This window comes from Lepus europaeus, chromosome 5 (assembly GCF_033115175.1).
Source record: "Lepus europaeus isolate LE1 chromosome 5, mLepTim1.pri, whole genome shotgun sequence".
NCBI lineage: Eukaryota > Metazoa > Chordata > Mammalia > Lagomorpha > Leporidae > Lepus > Lepus europaeus.
The window spans coordinates 82,484,594-82,503,722 of NC_084831.1; the positions used below are offsets into that span (position 1 = coordinate 82,484,594).

The following is a 19,129-nucleotide window of genomic DNA, read 5'->3' on the forward strand; positions in this document are numbered from 1 at the left end:
TAAATATAATATATATAAAATAATACATCTAGCATCACTGAAATTTTAGAAGAACCTAGAACCAGTGTTGTGGTACAGCAAATCTAGCTTGCTGTGATGCCAGCATTCCATATTGGCGAACAGGTTCAGTCCCTGGGGGCTCTGCTTCTAATGTGCCTGGTAAAGCAGCAGAAGATGGTCTTGAGTACTTGAACCCCTGCTACCTACATGGGAGACCAGGATGGAGTTCCTGGTTCCTGGCTTTGACCTGGGCCAACCCTGGCCTTTGCAGCCATTTGGGTAGTGAACCAGTGGATAAAAGATATCTGTGTGTGTGTGTGTGTCTCCCTCTCTTTGTCACTCTGCCTTTTTTCTCCTTATCTCCCTCCTTTCCTCCCTCCCTTCTCCCTTTCCCTCTTCATTTCCCTCTTTCTCTGTCACCTTACCTGTCAAATACATAAATTGAACATTTAAAAAGAGAACCTGTATGAATAGCTAATAATAAATAACAGATGTATTTTTTACAATCTCAAGAGCTGTAGAAAATACTTCTAATTTTTAGTGTACTTGAGAAACCTTGTTTCATGTATCAGTTTCAAATCTGCGACTTGGGGATTTTATTTGGAGGCTGTGTATATAGAGATTTTAAACATGTAAGATTAATTGAATCTCTAAAATGAAGGAAATCATAGGAAACCAGCCTATTTTGAACTGAAATAATCCCAAAGATGAGAATAAATTTTCTAACAATCACCAGTCTAGTTTAAAAAAAAAAAAAACCCACCTTTTAATTCCTTGTTTAGTATTCTACCCACACATTCAATAATAACATTATAAATGGAAATATGTATTATGAAAATGCTGTTTTTAGCAATATTATATAAACTTAGAAATAGCTTGTTCTGCTGGAACTCGGCCGAGGTCTACATTTTTTGTCCATTACATCTTTAGGAGAGGTCTAAAATAAGAAACAGCACTGGAGCTTTAAACTCTCTTTATTTAGAAAAAACATTTTCCTCCTCACAGATTACTAATAACTACCTTGTGATTCATTGGAATATGGAAGAATTTTAGCAACACAAAGAGTAGCCCATTGATTCCCCTAGCCCCTTTTTAAAAAATTAACATTATACAATAAAATTCACGTATCTTTAATGTACAACTTGATGTTATCAAATATATGTATTTATTATATAAATATTATTACAGATAACCATTATTATAATCTAGCCATCACTTTAGTGGCTCCCTGGGACACCTTCCTCATTAATCCTAAATATCCATCCCTGACCCTAGGAAACCACTGATTTCCTTTCTGTAACTTTAGATTTTTCTCTTCTATAGTTTTATTTTTTAAATTATTCCCTTTAAATATTATTATCAAGTTTCTGATATTCCTCAAGACCAATTTGGATCTCACCAGGAAACCTTCCCTGAATTTTCTGCACTTTTTCACTGTTGTGTTGTATTGTAACTTCTTTCTGTATGTTTTTATATCATTTAATAAACATTGTGCTCCTGGAGCCAGCGCTGTGACATAGTGGATAAGGCTGCCGCCTGCAGTGCCAGTATCCCATATGGGCACCGGTTCAAGTCCCGGCTGCTCTACTTCCAATCCAACTCTCTGCTGTGGCCTGGGAAAGCAGTGGAAGATGGCCCAAGTCCTTGGGCCTTGCACCTGTGTGGGAGACCTAGAAGAAGCTCCTCAATCCTGGTTTCAGATCAGCCCAGCTCCAGCCATTGCAGCCATTTGGAGAGTGAACCAGCAGATTGAAGACTCTCTCTCTCTGCCTCTGCCTCTCTGTAACTCTGCCTTTCAAATAAATTAATAAATCTTTTAAAGTAAAAATAAAAAATATAAATATTGTGCTCCTTAAGGGCAGGAACATGTTCGTCCATTTTCAAGGCTTATTATAGAACCTGGAACATAGAAGATGCTTAGTTGTGAATATTGTAACTAAAAAAAAAAATAAAAGCAAATAAAAATCTTGCCTTATTTTTTAAAAAAGATTTCATTTATTTATTTGAGAGGTAGAGTTACAAAAACAGGGAGAGAGAGAAAGATCTTCCATCTGCTGGTTCACTCCCCAAGTGGCCTCAATGGCCAGAGCTGAGCTGATCCGAAGTCAGGAGCAAGGAGCTTCTTTAGGATCTCCCACGCGAGTGCAGGGACCCAAGCACTTGGGCCATCTTCCACTGCTTTCCAAGGCCATCAGCAGAGAGCTGGATTGGAAGAGGAACAGCCAGGATACGAACCCGCACCCATATGGGATGCCAGTGCCACAGGTGGAGGCTCAGCCTACTACTCCACCATGCCAGCTCCATCTTACCTTACTTACAATTATTTTGAGTCAATTTAACCAAGGGAATGAAAGATCTGTAGACTCAAAACTTTAAAACATGGATGAAAGAAATTGAGAAAGACATAAATAAGTGAAATTGTATCTTGTGTTTATTAGTTGGAATAATTAATATATTTTTAAATAACCACCCGAAATCATCAACAGCAGTACAATCCCTATCGAAATCTCAGTGGCGTTCTTCAAAGAAAATTTTTTGAAAATCCTAAAAATTTTTTTTAAGATTTATTTTTTATTTACTTGAAAGGCAGAGTTACAGAGAGAAGAGGGATGGGGAGAAAGTGAGAGAGAGAGATCCTCTGTCTGCTGACCTACTCCCAAATGGCCACAAGGGCTGAGGCTGGGCCAGGCTGCAGGCAGGAGCCCAGAGATGGATGCTTCTGAGTCTTCCACATGAATGCAAGGTACCAAGTACTTAGGCCATCCTCTGCTGCCTTCCTAGGCACACTAGCAGGGAGCTGGATCAGAAGCGGGGCAGCTGAGCCTTGAACCGGTACCATAGGGGATGCTGGTGTCATAGGTGGTTAAACCCTGCTACACCACAATGCTGGCTATAAAAATTGTAAAATTTGCGGCGCCGGCACACCGGGTTCTAGTCCCGGTCGGGGCACCGATCCTGTCCCGGTTGCCCCTCTTCCAGGCCAGCTCTCTGCTGTGGTCCGGGAGTGCAGTGGAGGATGGCCCAAGTCCTTGGGCCCTGCACCCCATGGGAGACCAGGAGAAGCACCTGGCTCCTGCCATCGGAACAGCGCGGTGCGCCGGCCGCAGCGCGCTACCGCGGCAGCCATTGGAGAGTGAACCAACGGCAAAGGAAGACCTTTCTCTCTGTCTCTCTCTCTCTCTCACTGTCCACTCTGCCTGTCAAAAAAAAAAAAAAATTGTAAAATTTGTATTGAGTTACAAAAGACCTTGAATAGCCAGAGCAAATTGAATAAAAAGAACAAAACTTGAAGGCATGACACTACCAGATTTCAAAATATATTAAAAAGCTATGGTAATCAAAATATCTTGATAATTGCATAAAAGTAGACAAGAATGATTGACAGCTCAGAAATAAACCAACAAATTTATGGTTAATTGGTTTTTAACCAAGGTGACAAAAACATACAATGGAGAAACAATAATCTCCTCAATAAATGGTGTTGGGAAAACTAGATGTCCACATACAGAAAAATGATAATAGACCCTTATTTTTATGTTTGTACAAGAATCAACTCAAAATGTACTATAGACTTATAAATCCATAAAATATAAGACCTGAAGCTGCAAAGCTACTGGAAGGGGTAAAGCTATGTGATACTGGTCTGAGCAATGTTTTAATTTATTAAGATCCCAAAAGTACAAGCAATGAAAGCAAAAATAGACAAATGCAATCAAGCTAACAAGCTTTTATATGGCAAAGGAAGCAAGAATGAAGAGACATCCCTCAGACTGGGAGAAAATGTTTGTAAGTCATGTATTAGATAATGAGCTGATATCCAAAATATACAAAGGACTCAGAAAGTGGCAGGCTGGCAAGCTTTGTGGCTGAGCTCCTGCCTGGGGGAATTCATAATATACCTGAGTGTCTGGGATCAAGTCCCTCTTCAGCTTTCAATCCAGCTTCCTGCTGATTTACACAGTAGGAGACAGGAGATGATGGCCAAAATACTTAGGACCCTGTCACCAACATGGGAAACCTGAGTGAAGTTCCTGGCTATTGGAATTTGGGGAGTGAACCACTTGGTGAAAGGCTGATCTCTTTCTCTCTTCCTCCTCTTTGATCTACCTCTTTGTGTCATTCTCACTTTCATAATAAATAAAATTAAATTTTTTAAGAAGTGGGCAAAGGATCTGACTAGACAGTTCCCAAAAGAAGAAAAATTGCCATAAGACAGTTGAAAAAAAAATGTTCACTCTCCATAATCAACAAAGAAATGCAAGCTAAAACAGTGTGGTACCACCACACAGCTGCGAGATTGGCTCTTCTCAAAAAAAGATGAAAGGTAATTGTTAGCCAGTATGTAGAGAAAAGAGAACTCATGTACAGTATTGGTACTGTAAATTAGTATAGCCACTTTGGAAAGCAGTATTGAAGGTTCCTCAGAAAACTAAAAAATAAAGTTAGCATACAATCCAGCAATCCCACTCTGGGTATATATTCAAAGGAATTGAAATTTGTATATTGAAAAGATTTTCTGCACTCCCATATTCACTGCAGCATTACTCACGGTAGGAAAGATATGGGAAGAACCAAAGAATCCGTTAATGGCTGAATGGATTTTTAAAATGTGTGTATGCCCAATTATACCATTCAGATTTTAAAAAGCAGGAAATTCTGTCATTTACAATATAGATAAATCTAGTGGATATTACACTAAGTGAAATAAGCCTTTGCAGAAAGATGAATATGTATGATCCGTAATCATATCTGTGTATATATACTAAAAAGTGGAACCCATAGAGGTAGAGAATAGAATGATGCTTACTAGATGCTGGTGGGTGGTAGGTTAACAGGGCTGGAATTGGGGAGATGTTATTCCATAAGTACAAAGATTTAGTTAGACAAGAAGAGTAGGTTCTGGGGATCTGTTGCACAGCATAGTGACAATAATTAATAATAATAGTCATATATTTTCAACTTAGCTAAAATCTTAATTATTTAATTTTAAATTATCCATGCCATAAGGGAATAATAAATATTTTTTTAACTTTTATTTAATAAATATAAATTTCCAAAGTACAGCTTATGGGCCAGCGCTGCGGCTCAATAAGCTAATCCTCCACCTGCGATGCCAGCACACCAGGTTCTAGTCCCGGTTGGGGCGCCAGATTCTGTCCTGGTTGCCCCTCTTCCAGTCCAGCTCTCTGCTGTGGCCCAGGAGTGCAGTGGAGGATGGCCCAAGTGCTTGGGCCCTGCACCCACATGGGAGACCAGAAGAGGCACCTGGCTCCTGGCTTCGGATCAGCGCGGTGCGCCAGCCGCAGCGGCCATTAGGGGGTGAACCAACAGAAAAGGAAGCTCTTTCTCTCTGTCTCTCTCTCTCTCTCACTGTCCACTCTGCCTGTCAAAAAAATAAAAAATAAAAATAAATTAAATAAAAGTTTTTGAGTTTAGACTATTTTTCGGCAAACCTAAGTTCATATTAGTTTTATATAATCTGTTGCAGTTGAATTTTATGTGTAGTAAAATATAACTGTGAAAATTGTGACATAGTTTGTTAGTAATTCCTGATTAAATTTCTTACTTTGAGGTAAACATATTTTGCATTAAATTGTGCTCTGTAAGGAAAGGATGGCTATGTGCCCATTAGCAAGTCAATTTTTTGCAACCTGATTTTGTTTCCTCATCTTTAAGATCCTAAGATTACATGATTCATAGATCCAAAATGCTTGAATTCTTTCCTTAAAAATTAATATACATTAAGGTGAATTTTTTAATACCATCTAATGAACTTTTAAGATAGATTTGTCTTAATGCCCACTACAATCAAAAACAGGAATCATTCCATTACTTCAATAGTCTTCTATTGTTTTTAGTTACAGCCTCCTGCAATTCTGTTTCCCTGGTCACCAGTGATTTCTTGTCTTTCATTATACTTTTTCTAATAATGGAATTCTAATAAATGGAGTCACAAAATATGTAACCTTTTGAGACTGACTTCTTTACTAAGCATACTTGTCCTGACTGTTGTATATATCAGTAGTTCAGTCTTTTTTAATTCTTAAGTGAATACCACATTGGGTAGATGTACCATACTTATATGTTCACTAGGAACATTAAGTTTGTTCTCCAGTTTTGACTGTTACCAATAAAGCTACTGTAGATATTCATGAACAGATTTTTCATGAACAAAATTTTAGTGCACTTTTGTAAATATTTAGGAGTAGAATTTCTCAGTTCTGAGAAACTGCTGAAATGTTTTCTAGAGGTCCTATATTATTTTTCATTTTCACTAGCAGTGTATGAGTGGTCCGTTGTTCAACATCCTTCCCAGTACTTGTTATTGTTAATATGAAGGTACTTCAAAAAATTCATGGAAAATACATATTATGGAAAAACTATGAATTTATTTCATTTTTTACACAAATAAACTTTAACTTTAATTTCAGTTTTTCCAAGAGCTTTTTGATGTATGCTGATATTTTTTAACCAGTAATGGGTATGTAGGTGTTGATGATATACATTTATTGTCATTGGAGGAAGGAAAGAAGAAAGCTAAAATAGTATGATCTTGAGAATTTATTAGAGAACTGTGCATGCCTCAGGTGAAGACTTACATATAGAATGAAGTCTCTACCAGGAGATATAATATGCAGTTTTCAGATAATAAGATATAATATTATAGACATAGACAATTATAAAACTTACAAATATCCAGGATGCTTGTTTCACCTTAAACAGAATGCTACAACCCATGTCTTATGTACACTCATTTTTTGTAACATATTAAGGAATCTAAAGCAGAAATTATGCAAGTGATTAAATATTGAAGTAAAATTGCATCATTTGGTAGTATGTGACAGGATATCCTGAGTATACAAATAATTGATTAAGCATCCAATAATAATAGTAACTCTTCATTACAATCTGAGCAGGTTTCAGATGGCTCTAGAAAGGTATGCAAATCTGTTTAAACAAGAGTGTTGGACTTTGGGGAAAATAGAGTTAATGTAACTTAACACCTGGCAAGATTCTGGAGTAATTATTAATTTAGAAATACCAAGTGGACACTAAAATGTTGACCAGTGAATAGAAATTAGAGACTTATAGGTTGAAGTTTGTTAAGGAAATGGATAAATGGGTAAATAATAAGGAAATGGACATAAATAATGGATAAATAATAAATAATAAGTGTTTCAGTATCATATTACCATATGAACTTAGATTCAGCTGGGTTCACTTCAACTGTAATTCTCCATAATATTTTTAAAACCTTAGTGAGTAGCCTTGTTCAATAAGCAGACGTCCTGGCTGTACAAATAACACTTTATGAATATTGAGCTTGAAAAGGCCAAAGGTTATTTGATGACATGTCTTCAAGCTGGACCATTGTATAGTTGTATGGTTGTATAGCTCTTGGCAGCCCTCCAGACCTGTAATTCGCACTTGTAAAACATGAAGGATAGTCTGGGTGTACCCTCTCCATTGTATCTTGTGGGCAAAGTATTTTAATATCTTGAGAAAAGGATCAAGTAGACAGCATGCAAGCTCATCTAATTCTGAACATAAAATCCCTGTTTGAGTGTAAGTAGTCTCAGGGCACTTTGCTGAGGCTAGGAGATCAAGACTCAAATCAGTCACATCCCAAACCTATACAAGCAAGGAACTAGGTTAAGGCTGAACCTTAAGTAATCAAGAGCTCCCTTAAGTATCTGGATTGCTCCTCTTCTCTAGAACTCTAATTCATTTTTGGAAGCCAAATACTTAGTTATAGTTTTAGAGAAATTACTAAAAGCACCAGAAGCAGCATTATCTTTTGCTCTACACATTTTCAGTGAAGCAACTAATAGATTCAGGTTTTAACTCGTTACTCTGATGTTAAGAAATGTCACTCCTAGCAATATTTTAACCATGTCCTATTTTCTGAAGCTGTATCTCTAGCCATGATTGTTTTCTGGGCTTCATCTCATAGTTTATTGCCACACTTAAAGAAATTACCTGGATATCTTACTGGCTTTACCTCTCATCATATTAAAATTGAGTTTTTCTTTGCTAGAATGCAACCTCTGAATTTTCTCTGTGTTTTCTGTCCTGTTAATGGCATTACAGTAATCTGTGACTGGTACCTGACTTTGAGTATAAACCTCCTTGTCCTGTTTTTGCCACCTTCACCCTCCACCAAAAGTCTGTAAGTCACCAAACGTCAAGGATTCTACCTCTGAAAATAGGTCACAAATCTAAATTCCTTCTTCATCTTTTCTTTTTAATGCTTACAACCTTAAAGTTGCTATCAAAGTTTTTTAACCTAAATTCCAATTGGTTTCTATTTTCTTGCTTTAAACTTTTCAGTGGGGTAGGTGTTTGGTACAGTGGTTCAGTTACCACTTGAGATGCCTGAATCCTATATTGGAGTGCCTGGGTTCGAGTCCCAGCTCCTTCACTTCCAGTCCAGCTTCCTGCTAATGCACACCTTGGGAGGCAGCAGATGGTGGCTTGAATACTTGGTTTCCTGCCACCAACATAGGAGACCTGAACTAGCAACCTAGCTTTGGCCTGACCCGGCCCCAGCTGTGTTGGGCATTTGGGGATTGAATCAACAGATGGAAGATATCTCTCTCTCTCACTCTCTCTGCCTTTCAAATAAAATGGAAATAAATAAACAAGAAACTTAAAAAATCTGGGGCCAGTGCTGTGGCCTAGTGGGTAAAGCCACCGCATGCAGTGCCAGCATCTATATGGGCACCGGTTTGAGTCCTGGCTGCTCCATTTCTGATCCAACTCTCTGCTGTGGCCTGGGAAAGCAGTGGAAGATAGCCTAAGTCCCATGTGGGAGACCCAGAAGAAGCTCCTGGCTTCTGGCTTCAGATGAGTACAGCTTTAGCCGTTGCGGCCAATTGGGGAATAAACCAGTGGATGGAAGACCTCTTTCTCTCTACGTCTCCTCTCTCTGTGTAACTCTGACTTTGAAGTAAATAAATAAATTTTTAAACAAACAAACAAAATCTTTCAGTGGCTCTCCATTCCCTACACAATACTGTACAAATTTGTAGTATGGTCGAGATGCCCTTTGTATGATCTGGAATCTGCCTATTACTTCAATTTCTATTTTTTATATTATTTATTTATTTATTTATTTGAAAGGCAGAATACTACTCTTTTACAACAAGGTGGACACAACTGGAAACCGTTATACTTAGTGAAAGAAGACAGTCCCAAAAAAACAGATATTATATGTTTCCCCTGACCCGAGGTAACTAATAGAGTACCTTAATGTAATGTATTGGAGTGAAATAGACATTTTAAGAATCTATAATTGTTTATAGCCCTTGTCTCTTCTGTTGAGGAACAGCATTTTATTTTGTTTGTTTTTTCTCTTCATGCTATTTGTTGAACTATTAAACTTAGAGTAGGATTAATTATACAGTTATTAAGTATACTTAAAAATGTATAATTGTAAAAATTGTGAATGAGAATTGGAGAGGAAGGGGGAAGAACGTTGGAGCATGGGCGGGAGGGAGGGTGGAGAGGGAAGTGCCAGTATGTTCCTAAATCTATGTATATGAAATACATGAAATTTGCATAACAAAATTTTAGAAAGGTAGGATGTATTTGAACTTGATTTTATTAATTTTTGTTTCCCTAGTCTAATAATATCATTTAGTTAGTTTCTTTTTTTGGTGCTTTACGGTATTTTTTTAAAATTAATTTTTTTCATTTATTAAACTTTTATTTAATGAATATAAATTTCCAAAGTACAGCTTATGGGTTACAATGGCTTCCCCCCTCCCATAACTTCCCTCCCGCCTGCAACCACTGATTAGGTTAAATAGTATGTAATGTGTGTGCTTATCAAAGGCTGTTATGTCACTTTTTTACTTGTGTTCTAGACAATAAGTCATAGAATGCTTCTTTTTATGTGTACTCTGGTGTATGCATTATTACCCTAATTTTACGTTTGAAAAGAATGACATGGCTTTTAATGATTTGTATGATGCTCATGTACTCACGCAAGTGGTCCACTAGCATTTCTTTTATATTTTATGTTTGGGACAGATTGTTTCCATCTCTGACAATGTTTTTATATTGTTCTCATTCTTGAAAAATATTTTCACTGGGTATATAATCTAAGGAAGTAAGTTGTGTTGAAGTGTGGATTTTTTTCCCAATACATAATCTGCATGGAGTTGATAGCCTATCTTGAAGTTACAAATTGTTCTCTTTCATTAGTTCTTTTTTTTTTTTTTTTAAGATTTATTCATTTATTTGAAAGTCAGAGTTACACAGAGGGAGAAGGAGACAGAGGCAGAGAGAGAGAGGTCTTCCATCAGCTGGTTCACTCCTCAGTTGGCTGCAACGGCCAGAGCTGTGCCGATCCAAAGCCAGGAGCCAGGAGCTTCTTCTGGGTCTCCCACACGGATGCAGGGGCCCAGGGACTTCGACATCTTCCACTGCTCTCCCAGGCCATAGCAGAGAGCTGAATCAGAAGTGGAGCAGCTGAGTCTCAAACCAGTGCCCATATGGGATGCCAGCACTGTAGGTGGCGGCTTTACCCATTATGCCACAGTGCAAGCCCCTCATTAGTTCTTAAAAAATGTGATCATTGGGCCAGCGCTGTGGCTCACTTGGTTAATCCTCCACCTGCAGCAACGGCACCCCGGGTTCTAGTCCTGATTGGGGTGCCGGATTCTGTCCTGGTTGCTCCTCTTCCATTCCAGTTCTCTGCTGTGGCCCGGGAAGACAGTGGAGGATGGCCCAAGTACTTGGGCCCTGCACCCATATGGGAGACCAGGAGGAAGCACCTGGCTCCTGGCTTCGGATAGGCACAGTGCGCCGGCTGTAGCAGCCCATCTGGGGGGTGAACCAACGGAAAGGAAGACCTTTCTCTCTCTTACTGTCTAACTCTGCCTGTCCAAAAAAAAAAAAAAAAATGTGATCATTACCTTTTCCTTTTTAAATATATCCGAGTTACTGTTTGCTCTTTCTTTCTGAAACACAATAAAATATACTTTTCATTTTTTTCTATATCCATTAATATTTTATTTCCCATCTCTTTCCATTAAAAAAAACTTACCTGTTTTTCAATACTAACCTGCTGTTTTTCTGTGTCTGAAATTCTATTAAGCTCATCCATTGAAATAGAGAACAAGTCCCAGCATTAAAGATGCTTATAGTCCCTGAGGGAAAAACAAACTTGAAAACAGGTTATTATAATAATGTCAAACATATTTCAGTGGAGAGAAAAAAAACACACTTTGAAGATACAGTAGAAGGGGTATCTGATTAGATTGAGGGATACTTAGGGAAGATTGCCTGGAGGAAATAATGGCCTCAGCCAACAGTAACTGGGAAGAAGGTGAATGCATTGCATTTCTCTGAAATAGAAAGAATATTAACTAAATATAGAAATTGACAGAAAAATGGTGGAAAATTAGCTTTGAGTTTGATAGCATAAAGTTGTTAATGTCTAGCTATCACGTTGGGACTTTATTTGGTAGACAAAAGCCATTAAAAGTATTTCAGTATGGGAGTTAGTCTTGTCTGCTATCCCTGTTAAAGCACAGCAACTTATATTGGGTAAATGTGTATAGAGACATGATTTTACAGGCTTATCTCTTGTGCTTTTTCTACTGTAAGTAGATATGCATAAAACCTCTGATCAGATATGTAAAGATTAAAGCAGGTTTACTGAACTCATAACATTTTTAAGTTGTATAATATTCTTGAGAAAGTTAGGAACATGCACAGTTTTTTGTAATATCCACCAAAAAACTACTCTTTGATAATTTCAGAAATAGATTCAGCAAATGAAGATTTGTTATTAGTCATACTCATGGGGTTTAGTTTCTTTAAGCAGCAAAGTATGAATTTAAGAGTAGATTCAGCATTTTTTCATATAAATTAAAAGGCAGTTCTTAGAGTGGAAATATAATTTTCATCTTGTAGACTTTTATGAATGTTTTTTTATTTTTTTAAAGATTTATTTATTTGAAAGAGTTACACAGAGAGAGGAGAGGCACACAGAGAGAGAGAGAGAAAGAGGGAGAGAGAGGTCTTCCGTCCAATGGTTCACTCCCCAGATGGCCGCAACAGCCAGAGCTGTGTCGATCTGAAGCCAGGATCCAGGAGCTTCCTGTGGGTCTTCTACGCAGGTGCAGGGGCCCAAGGACTTGGGCCATCTTCTACTGCTTTTTCAGGCCATAGCAGAGAGCTGAATTGGAAGTGGAGCAGCTGGGTCTCAAACCGGTGCCCATATGGGATGCCGGCGCTTCAGGCCAGGACGTTAACCTGCCTGAGAGAGCATTAATAGGGAATTCTGGTTACCTTTGTTTTGAAAAATGTTTCATTTCACTCTGAAGATAAGTTTAGCAAATATACTGAAAATTGTGTGTTTTGTAATGTTGTCACTTGCATTGACCTAAAAGAAAGAAAACCATAAAGAAGAAAAGTAGCAAGTAGAAAAGCAAGCTTAAAGGGACAATGGATGAAATCTATGGGTGACAGCAAAGTGTTTCTCTGATTTCTAAACAACACAACTTTATAAAACAAAACATATCAAAGGATCAACTTTTGCCTTTGCATACACTTTTCTGACCTTCGCAAATTCCTTGCCAATGCTTTAACCTGTAGAATGATGTTATTTTATAAATTTTTGTGAGTTCCTATGAAGAATGGACAGAAATACTAGCTACTTAGCTGAGCCCTGGCTTATAATTTTATTGTGCCTTTATTATGTTTTAAGTGTAGATCTAAGCACTATCCAGGCTTTATCTTTACAGTAACCCACATTGTGACTGAAGAAATTGCAGCTCAGAGATGTTAAATAAGAATATAATTAAGACTACACCATTAAGTAGCATCCACAAGATTTTAACACAGGCATTCTGACCTCAGAGCCCAGAATCTTAACCCAGTGTATTATTTCTTATGTTCCTATAATGTTGATTAAAACTGAGTACATATCTTTCCATAAGAACACTGTTAGGAATTAATACTTTTACAGATTCCCAGACTATCAGACCAATGTGTACTTCAGTGTCTTAGTACAACCTGCTCTAATATGGAAGGATTTATTATATGCTATCTCTAACAAATTGTAAATCTAGCTTTTGTATGAGTGCTTCCAAAGACAACAGACTTTATTATATTCTAAAGGCAAACCATTTCATTATCAGATAACCCTGGATGTAAGGAATTCTCCTTATCACCTGATTTTTTTTATGCTCTTTTTTTTTTTTTTTTTTTTTTTTTTTTGACAGGCAGAGTGGATAGTGAGAGAGAGAGAGACAGAAAGAAAGGTCTTCCTCTTTGCCATTGGTTCACCCTCCAATGGCCGCTACGGTCGGCGCATTGCACTGATCCGAAGCCAGGAGCCAAGTGCTTCTCCTGGTCTCCCATGCGGGTGCAGGGCCTAAGCACTTGGGCCATCCTCCACTGCCTTCCCAGGCCATAGCAGAGAGCTGGCCTGGAAGAGGGGCAACCAGGACAGAATCCGGCGCCCTGACCGGGACTAGAACCCAGTGTGCTGGCGCCGCAAGGCGGAGGATTAGCCTGTTAAGCCACAGCGCCGGTCTAAGCTTTTTTTTTTTTTTTTTTTTAAGATTTATTTACTTATTTGAAATGCAGAGTTACAGAGAGGCAGAGGCAGAGAGAAAGAGAGGTAGGTCTTCCATCCGCTGGTTCACTCCCCAAATGGCTACAATGGCCAGAGCTAGACCAATCTGAAGCCAGGAGCAGGAGCCTCCTCCTTGACTCCCGTACGGGTGCAGGCACTCAAGGACTTGGGCCATCTTCTACTGCTTTCTCAACAGAGAGCTAGATTGGAGAGGGAGCACCTCACCAGTTGGTTTTAATTTTCTGCCCCATGGGTAAATAGTAGGTGCATAGGTTTCATAGGTAAATGTTTAAATGTTTATACAGGAATCATTTCTCTTTCTCATCCCTTGGCTAAACACCGTAAACTATTTTACAAACAACTCATTTCTATCAACTGAAAGCTTTCTTTCAATGTATTAGTGTTCTTTTTAAAAATGGGCCTCTGTACCAGAATCTACAAAGAGATCAAGAAACTCCACAACATCAAAACAAACAACCCACTTAAGAGATGGGCCAAGGACCTCAATAGACATTTTGCAAAAGAGGAAATCCAAAGGCCAACAGGCACATAAAAAAATGTTCAAGATCACTAGCAATCAGGGAAATGCAAATCAAAACCACAATGAGGTTTCACCTCACCCCGGTGAGAATAGCTCACATTAGGAAATCCACCAACAACAGATGCTGGCGAGGATGTGGGGAAAAAGGGACACTAATCCACTGTTGGTGGGAATGCAAACTGGTTAAGCCACTATGGAAGTCAGTCTGGAGATTCCTCAGAAAACTGAATATAACTCTACCATTCAACCCAGCCATCCACTCCTTGGAATTTACCCAAAGGAAATTAAATTGGCAAACAAAAAAAGCCATCTGCACATTAATGTTTATTGCAGCTCAGTTTACAATAGCTAAGACCTGGAATCAACCTAAATGCCCATCAACAGTAAACTGGATAAAGAAATTATGGGATATGTACTCTATTGAATACTATACAGCAGTCAAAAACAATGAAATCCAGTCATTTGCAACAAAATGGAGGAATCTGGAAAACATTATGCTGAGTGAATTAAGCCAGTCCCAAAGGGACAAACAGCATATGTTCTCCCTGATCGGTGACAACTAACCAAGCACCAAAAGGAACCTGTTGAAGTGAAATGGACACTATGAGAAACAGTGACTTGATCAGCCCTTGCCCTGACTGATGATGAACAACTTAATACATTATCCCTCTTAGTATTTTTTTTGTCTGTTCTACTTAATACTATTGGTTTAATTCTGTAATTAATACACAGTTATTCTTAAGTGTTGAAACTTAACTGCAAAGTGATCCCTGTTAAATAGAAGTGTGGGAATAAGAGAGGGAAGAGATGTACAATTTGGGACATGCTTAATTGGATTTGCCCCAAACGGTAGAGTTAGAAACATACCAGGGGATTCCAATTCAATCCCATCAAGGGGGCATGTACCAATGCCATTTCACTAGTCCATTTGATCAATTTCTGTTCACAATTGATCATAATGATAGGACTAAGAATCAAAGGGATCACATAAACAAGACTAGTGTCTGAAAATACTAACCGACAGAACAAAAAAGGGAGAGAACGATCCAAAATGGGAAGCAGGATACACAGCAGACTCAGAATGGCAGATGTCCTAAATAGCATTCTGGCCTCAGAATCAGCCCTTAAGGCATTCGGATCCGGCTGAAAAGCCCATGGAGTATTTCAAGCATTGAAAGCCAAGACACTCTGTCAAAAAAAAAAAAAAAAAAAAGACCTAAATGAAAGATCTCTGCAAGTGAGATCCCAGCAGAAAGAACAGGTCATCAAAAAAGGAGGTACCTTTCTCTGAAGGGAAGAGAGAATTTCCACTTTGATTATGACCTTGTCTAAATATGATCAGAGTCGGTGAATTCAAAAGGCTTTCATAGCTTTGGCAACTCATGACTAGAGCCTAGGGTGATTACTGATGCCATAAACAAGAGTATCAATTTGTTAAGTCAACAACAGGAGTCACTGTGCACTTACTCCTCATGTAGGATCTCTGTCCTTAATGTGTTGTACAATGTGAATTGATGCTATAACTAGTACTCAAACAGTACTTTACACTTTGTGTGTCTGTGTGGGTGCAAACTGTTGAAATCTTTACTTAATATATATTAAACTCATCTTCTGTATATAAAGAGAATTAAAAATGAATCTTGATGTGAATGGAAGGGAAGAGAGAGCGGGAAAGGGGAGGGTTGCGGGTGGGAGGGAAGTTATGGGGGAGAAAGCCATTGTAATCCATAAATATAAATAATCCATAAATAAATTTGGAAATTTATATTCATTAAATAAAAGTTAAAAAAAAATGGGCCACTGTAAACTATCCTTATATGCCAGATAATGTGTGATTTCTAACAACGTCTTGCATATAAAAAGGAAAAGAGGAAGAGAGAGAGAAAGAAAAGGAAGAGGGAGCTAAAATGCTCCTAGATCTGAAGTGTTTAGTCACTGTTACAATATGTGGCTCATTTGTGGACTTAACAGATACACATATATTTTCTACAGTGACTACTAGTGGTTAATATTGATTAAATGTTTACTATGTACTCCACTCTTTTCTAAGCTCTTAGCACATTATTTATTTAATTCTCTCAATAATCCTGTGTGATATATGCTGTTTTCATTATAACAGATGAAGAATATACATAAGTTACCCTGTATTACATGGCTTGCTCTGAATCTCAGTGCCAGAACAGATTCAAACCTAGATACTCTCATCCACTAACTAGATATATTCAGTAATTCTTTTGTGAATTAATTGAGAAAATCTATCTGCATTTTATGTAAATTTTCTATTAGACTGTGTCACTTACAAAATGAGCTTTCAAAGTGGCTCATTGTTAATTTGGGGAATTCAATTAAATAGAAACCTTCCCTGAATTGAATCTAGATAATAATGGTGTGGTTTTGCTTGTTTTTTTGATAGGTAAAATGTAGATAATATCTATCTCAAAAGTAACTGCCTTTCAAATAAGTGGTTAAATCTTTTTTAAAAAAGATTCTTAAAGATTAATGAATACAATAATTATATAAGTGTACATACGTACACAGCCTAGTATAGTTGCTTACAGAGCCTTTACGACAGCATTGCAGAGCAATTAATAGGATAGACTTTAGAACTGAACTAACTAGGCACAGATTTAGGTTTTGTCACTAGTTGTGGTACCTTGGGCAAATTTCTTAACTTCTCTGTGCCCTAGTTTTCTTATCTGTAATATGAATTTAAAATACTCATTATAGGGCTGTTTATGAAGACTAATAAATATATATTTATAAAGCACTTAGTTCAGGAATTGTACCTAGTCAGTTGTATGTAAATGTAAATTAACTTATTTTATATCTATATCTACCCTAGTGTCTTTTCATGTTAATGTAAAAAATATGTTTTAAACTAGTGAATTTTTAAGATGTGGCATATAAAAACAAATATTAAAAATATTCATTCAGATTGGTTGGTCACACCATCTTGTGTTGCAGAGGAGAGAAGGGCACTCTGAGGCACCAAAGTTGAGTCCCTTGCACTGTAGGCAGTTTTCCAGCAGATTACCAAGTAGCTTTATCGCCTTACCCAAGTGTAGTATTTTAGTCTAGCTTTTTTATAAGTAAAGGAGTTACTGTGAATGACAAAATAATGAAGACTTTTAGTTACGTGGTGTAAATGATTAGATGTAGATTTCTCAGAGTAACTAGGTGGTCCTATTTGAGATTTGTTTTCTTTTATAAATGGAAGCAACATAGTCTTCATGAGAAGCCATGAACTTGAATATTTGGTCTCCCTAAACACACCCTTCAGTCAATTTTATATCAGTCAATATCCTTGAAACATCTCCCATTGAGATTGGATATCCTTATGGTAGAATACAAAATGTGAAGGCTTGTATGGTTTTCCTTAAATAATTAGAAATTAATGCTAGCACTATATAACATTTGAATCTTCCTTGTTCTCTAACCACTCAGGTAATAAATAGAGAGCTTAACTTAATTGTTGAACAGTCAAATTGATTTGATTAGATTTTAAAAATAATGCTGTTGGACGAACCTCAAATGATCATCTAATTCTGTTGCAGACTTGATACAATCACTTCTAGAGGAAGTAGAATCTGTCCTGGCAGGTAATCCTGCAATTCGAATAGTTCCTTGGCTTCAATTGATTGAACTCTTAGGTTATCTGTAAGCAGAAGGAGATTTCATTTAGGTGACTTGAAGCTCATCTCAAATTCCATTCTTTGAAAAAATTCTAGTGTTAAACAGCAATTGATCCTGTTAAGTAACTTATACATAATATTCTTCTTAGATTGTCCAAGGACTCCAGATACTCCAAATAGTGACCCTCGCTCTTCTACCAGCAACAATAGATTGATGGCCTTACAAAAACAATTGGATATAGAACTCAAAGTAAAACAAGGTGCAGAAAACATGATACAGATGTATTCAAATGGATCTTCAAAAGTAAGTATAGTAAATGAATTAAGTATGTACAGCCTATCCTGATTATTTGCAGATCCCTATTTCCATATTTGTGAATTTGAGTACTTGTTAAAATTTACTTGTAACCCCAATATCCATGCTGTTGGCACTTCAGCAGCAGTGGAAGTAGACATGCACAGAGGTGAAAAATTTGAGTTGTCTGACACATGTTCCCAGCTAAAGTTCAATAAGGTGATGCTCTGCCTTGTTAAGCTCTTATACTAAAAAAGTATCCTTTTTGAAATCCATTTAGTGCCACATTTTTCATATTTATGTGTTTGTCACTAGTAATTTTGTTGTTTAAATACTGTATTATGATTTCTGAGACCATTTAAGCCTCAAAACTTGAAAGTATGCACAAAAAACAAATTGGAACCAAGGGCCAGTGTTGCGGTGTAATGGGTTAAGCCACCTCCTGCAATGCTGTTTCGAGTCCCATCTGCTTCCAATCCAGCTTCCTGTTAAGGCACTTGAGAAAATAGCAGAAGATGGTCTAAGACCCTGGGCCCCTGCACCCACATGGAAGCCCCAGATGAAACTCCTGGTTCCTAAATTTGGCCTGGCTTAATCCCAGCAGTTGTGGCCATTTGGGGAGAGAACCAACAGATGGAAAATTCTCTCTCTCTCTCTAACTCTACCTTTCAAATAAATAAATAAATAAATAAATATTTGAAAAAAATTGGAAACAAAAGTTTTAAGATGATATATTTAGAAATTTTTATTCCTATCAAAACCCGGTCAGAACTTTTGCTGTATGAGTGAAGAATTCTCTGAATTTGCTGCTTTTCCACAAATCTGACATTATTTTAAAATAAAAATTTTACTTTTAAAAAATATAAGCCATATGAGTTTTCTTTTAGTACATACAGGTTTTTAAGGAAGAGCAAATGAAAACTCAGTGCTCAGTTAGTTGGCCCAGACCTGTGCATTCTTGGTGATCTGAGTGTATATTGCCTAATTGAAAATCTGTTGAGAAGATATTCTTGTTCTTAGATATAATGGGGCAGAAAATATACTATATATCAGTTAGATAATCTTGA

At 37.4% G+C, this 19,129-nt stretch overlaps 1 protein-coding gene across 2 annotated transcripts in view; it reads left to right on the forward strand.

The window, feature by feature from the left end:
- Nucleotides 1-19,129, forward strand: part of PKN2 (protein kinase N2) — a 149,676-nt gene that overhangs the window by 65,291 nt on the left and 65,256 nt on the right. For both annotated transcript variants that reach the window (XM_062191671.1, XM_062191672.1), the window contains exon 3: nucleotides 17,917-18,071. In XM_062191671.1, the coding sequence (XP_062047655.1) occupies nucleotides 17,917-18,071 (155 nt within the window). The remainder of the gene's footprint in view (nucleotides 1-17,916; nucleotides 18,072-19,129) is intronic.